Raw genomic sequence first — 5,000 nt, 5'->3', positions numbered from 1 at the left:
CCTCCAAGTCAATGCCAATAAAACCGAATTTACAACAATATCGAGGAACAAAGAGGAATGGAAAAGAACAAAGAAAGTCGGCTCACTAATTGGAGACACCGAGGATGTACAAAGAAGAAAACAGCTATCAAACGCTGCACTCAGTAAACTCACCAATGTATGGATTAGAGGTGACAAAATAAAGAGAAAAACCAAACTGAAACTGTACCGTGCTCTTGTAAAACCGGTACTTCTGTATAACTGCGGCACTTGGGCGTTGACAAAATCCGAAGAAGAACATCTGGATGCCTTCCATCGCACACAGCTCAGAAGGGTACTGGACATCAAATACCCAAAAAAGATCTCAAATGAATCACTCTATAAGATCACAAAAGAAAGACCAATCTCCCTTGACATTTTACAACAACGATGGCAACTTTTCGGTCACATACTACGCAGGGACAAAAACATACCAGCTAACCAAGCCATGTCGGGATACTTCCAAAAACACGGGAACCTTTTCAGAGGAAGACCGACCACAACACTCCCTGTGATCCTAAACAAAAACCTCACAACACTTGGACAAAGCATTAGTCTCATAACGGCAGGGGACCTTGAAAATCTGAGAATCCTAGCAGAGGACCGGCAATATTGGAGACACCTCACACAGGAAATACTGGAAACAGCCAAGGCGACCCGATCTTTTGGTCGAGACGCGAAAGGCATCTAAGTCAAGTCAAGTCATATATATATATATATATATGCTATAAACATTTGAATTGACATCAACCTGTGGTTTATCTATGGTATACACATTTATATTGACATTTACTCATGGTATATCTATCTATGCTATAAGTATATTGGCATTTACTCATGGTATATCTATCTATGCATTAAGCATATTGACATTTACTCATAGTATATTTACATTTACGCCTGGTATACCTATCTATCATTATCAATATCGTTTCTTCGTCAGAAATATATGGTTTTTTAAAAATTTGCTAGACACACCATGTATCGTATTTCTCAGTGATTTTGTTTAATCATTTGTGATTGGCCAGTGGTGGAAACAAGCGTAAACTGAGCACGGCCGTGTCCCTCATTGGAATGCCTCAATTCATCTTGCTGGACGAACCATCTGCAGGGATGGACCCCAAGAGTAGAAGGCAGTTCTGGAACGTTCTTGCACTGGTCAGATCTTTCGGACATACTCTCATCCTGACATCTCACAGGTGGGTGGAATGGACAAAGCAATCATATCATTGCTTCATAAAAGTGAGTGGAGAAGGCATTTGTGTTGATAATGATCTTGACTCTACCGCACGATCTCCCCTCCCCGGCCAGGCGGAGTTGTCGTACTAATAAAGTCGCGGGTTCGAGCCCCCATCGCCGCCGCGAAGTTTTTATTCTCTGTTATCTTCTGGCACTTTCCTACACATTTCTTTTCTTGTCTTATCATATCATTGCTTATTTGACACTCGTAATTCCTCAGGTTTGACATTTCAATTGGATTCAATAGTCTGAAGTCACGTTCGCCCAGCATCGAGCAGCATGGTTCTAAACAAAGAAAATCGGTACTTTTAATTCTTCATGCTGGCTAGAACTTTTTTACATGTCATGAGATCAGAATGTATAGATGTCAAAACATGATCAGATTTATAATGTTTTTCTCCTCTGGATACACTCTTCATAAGGGTATCCGCCATTGCTCCGATAGTTTAGAACCAGTTACTAAGTTTCCATTACCATGCATCATTATGAGGGAAGTAACGTCACGACTGTTGAATCATATTTCCTGTCTCTTATTGTCTCCCTTATAAGGTAATTAGAGACTCCCAATGAGTCTCCCTAATGCCTACCCTGTATAGATGTATAAATATGACACAAGTTGATTAGCATGAACAGATGTGTAATTGTGTAAATATGAAATGGTTTGATTAGCATTTATAGATGTGTTTCTATTATTATTATTATTATTATTATTATTATTATTATTATTATTATTATTATTATTATTATTATTATTATTATTATTATTATTATTAATTATATATATATTATTATTATTATTATCATCATTATATTATTATTATTATTATTATTATTATTATTATTATATTATTTTATTATTATTATTATTATTATTATTATTATTATTATTATTATTATTATTATTATTATTATTATTATATTATTATATTATTATTATTATATTATTATTATTATTATTATTATTATTATTATTATTATTATTATTATTATTATATTGTGTGTATTTTTCAACAGCATGGAAGAATGCGATGCCCTGTGTACTCGGTTAGCCATCATGGTCAACGGACGGTTTGTGTGCCTGGGAAGTCCACAGCACTTGAAGATCAAGTTTGGGCAGGGCTATACTCTGATTGTCAAGCAAGGATTGTTGGAAGATGGAACGAGGCCGCCTATAGAACCCCTGGTCAACTATGTCGCTGAACACTTGCCTGGGCTTAATGTTTGTATTATATATTTATATATATTATATATCAATCTAGTTGTTTGTGTCTTTATAAATAGAACAGTCGGGTGGAGGTGGCGGGGGGGGGGGGGGGGGGGGGGAAGGGTGGAGGGGGTCGACGACAACTCAGCACTAGATGGGGGAATAAATCTGGCATGGCAGATTTTTGCATCACTTGCGGCTGCGTTGCAGCTGCAAAAAATAGAGAAATATCCCTGTTTTGCATTGCGGCTGCAAAATCTGCAATTTTTTGCAAATTTTTGCAAATTTTTGCAAATTTTCGAGACTTTGCAAAGAAAAAAAGGCGAAAAAAAAGACAAATTTTCTTTTTTTTTAAATTTGATAGCTCGTGTAGAACGTGAAAGATAATTAATCAAGAGTAGTTTCTATTTTACTATCTTATTTTATTCCATTTTACTGGCGCTGCTACGACCTTACACTTGTTGCAAGTGTCGTAAAACCCTTAAAATCAAACAAATACCTTTCTCTTTCATGAACTAATTATGGGTTTTTAGAAAAATTAATCGCAAATTTTTGCAAATCTTTTTTCAAAGTTGGCTGTTTTTAGCTCGCAAAATTTGGGATCTTTTTGGGCAAAAAAACTGCCATGTCACAAAGCCTGGGATTTTTTTTTCATTTCTAGTTTAGCCAGGGGGTGGGGGTTGTTTCATTCCACATCATTTTACATTATCTCTTAGTATCTCTGGTCCTGTTTAATTTATACTGTTATCATTTCATTTTCTGTGATTTGACCTTCATTTTCCTTCCCGTCAATACCTTTTTCAAACGAGGAATTCATGGCACTTATAAAGGACAACACTTTGAAATGATTTTAGATATTTTGTCCCCAGGTTTTTGACGACCACCAGGGATAACCCATTTGATTGTTTTTTAATGTTTGTCCCCAGGTTTTTGACGACCACCAGGGATAACCCATTTGATTGGTTTTTTTAAATGTTTGTCCCCAGGTTTTTCACGACCCCCCAGGGATAACCCATTTGATTGGTTTTTTAAAATGTTTGTCCCCAGGTTTTTCACGACCCCCAGGGATAACCCATTTGATTGTTTTCTAATGTTTGTCCCCAGGTTTTTGACGACCACCAGAGATAACCAATTTGATTGTTTTTTTAATGTTTGTCCCCAGGTTTTTGACGACCACCAGGGATACCTCCATTTCCAAGTGCCAGACTCCTCAGTCAAACTGGCAAACGTGTTTGGGCTGATGGAAGTCACAAAGGAAGCGTTTTGTGTCCAGGACTACTCAGTCCACCAGACGACACTGGAACAAGTTTTCTTGACATTCACAAGGACACAAGCCCGGATGTCTGCGATCGACTTCAAACGATGCTTTTGTGGCTTCTGTTAACGTTTTGTCCAACGCTGGTACTGGTATGATTTTAAATTGACAACTGGTTGTAATTATTGACGACCCCCCCCCCCGCCCCAAGAAAAAAACAAACATAACAAAACAAAAATTGTCTTTTCATTCTCAATTTCACCCGTTTTTATTTTATCTAAGGACGGTCACATTAAATTGATTACTACATCACCTGGTCAATCTTGATTACCGATGGACGGGAGTCTTTACTTTACCTAGAGAGAGAGGAAGAGAGAAGGAGGGAAAGAGAGAGAGAGAGAGAGAGAGAGAGAGAGAGAGAGAGAGTGAGGGGGGAGGGAGAGAGCGAGCGAGAGAGAGAGAGAGAGGGGGGGGAGAGGGAGGGAAAGAGAGAGTGAGAGAGAGAGAAAGAGAAAGAGAGAGAGAGAGGGAGAGAGAGAGAGAGAGAGAGAGGGGGGGGGGGGGTAGTATTTGTCTTTTAGGCATTATGCTAAAAACAGAACTGACTTGATTTCCTGATTAAAGCGACTGCTTGTAAATAACAAAATTAAAAATGGCTTTTGTTCTTTCATTGGATTCACATTAGAAAAAAAATTAACAAATTGAGCTTTATATAGAACAATATCCACAAAATATGCTCAAAGCGCTATACAAGTTGTCCCTGGTCAACAGCAACACTTAACATGTAGGACGGGACATGACTGACGCCTGTTAGGCGATTCTTAGGCAGAACATGCGATTAACCTGTGTAGACTTATGCACTATGGTCTTGCTTATAATATATCCCCCCCCCCCCAACCAAAGAAAAGAAAGAAATTATGATTATAATAAGTAAGTCAAAGTAACACAATACCAAAAACAAAAACAAACAAACAAACAAAAGAAAAATAATAAAATTAAGAACAACATTAAAATACAAAACCAAAGTATAATATTGAAATAAGAACAATCATCATGAAATGGAATATTTTTCTATCATTTGATCAAACGCATTTTTTTCCTGATTTGTTAGGGGAATTTATATTGATATGTACAGAACAGAACCAAGGCGTCAGAAGTTCTCTTTCAGAAACTAGGGAGCAGGCATCGGTATAAGATAAAGGTCTGAACAATGTGTATGAAAGGCGCCAGACAGAGTAAGAAAGAAAAATACAAGAAAAAAAAAAACATCACTGAAACCATATG

At 37.2% G+C, this 5,000-nt stretch overlaps 1 protein-coding gene across 2 annotated transcripts in view; it reads left to right on the top strand.

The window, feature by feature from the left end:
* Positions 1-4,131, top strand: part of LOC144956666 (phospholipid-transporting ATPase ABCA3-like) — a 58,120-nt gene extending 53,989 nt beyond the window's left edge. Inside the window, exons 31-33 of one of the 2 annotated variants that reach the window (XM_078887316.1) lie at positions 1,047-1,217; positions 2,272-2,476; positions 3,624-4,131. In XM_078887316.1, coding sequence (XP_078743442.1) covers positions 1,047-1,217; positions 2,272-2,476; positions 3,624-3,845 — 598 coding nt within the window. In that variant the 3' untranslated portion in view covers positions 3,846-4,131. The remainder of the gene's footprint in view (positions 1-1,046; positions 1,218-2,271; positions 2,477-3,623) is intronic. The other variant, XM_078887317.1, reaches the window with a different exon arrangement.
* The last annotated feature ends 869 nt before the right edge of the window (positions 4,132-5,000 follow it).

Source organism: Berghia stephanieae, chromosome 11, assembly GCF_034508935.2.
Source record: "Berghia stephanieae isolate SIO BIC M18660-M18661 chromosome 11, UCSD_Bste_1.3, whole genome shotgun sequence".
Lineage (NCBI taxonomy): Eukaryota > Metazoa > Mollusca > Gastropoda > Nudibranchia > Aeolidiidae > Berghia > Berghia stephanieae.
The sequence above is the reverse complement of the archived record's forward strand: the minus strand, read 5'-3'. Positions and strand labels throughout refer to the sequence as shown.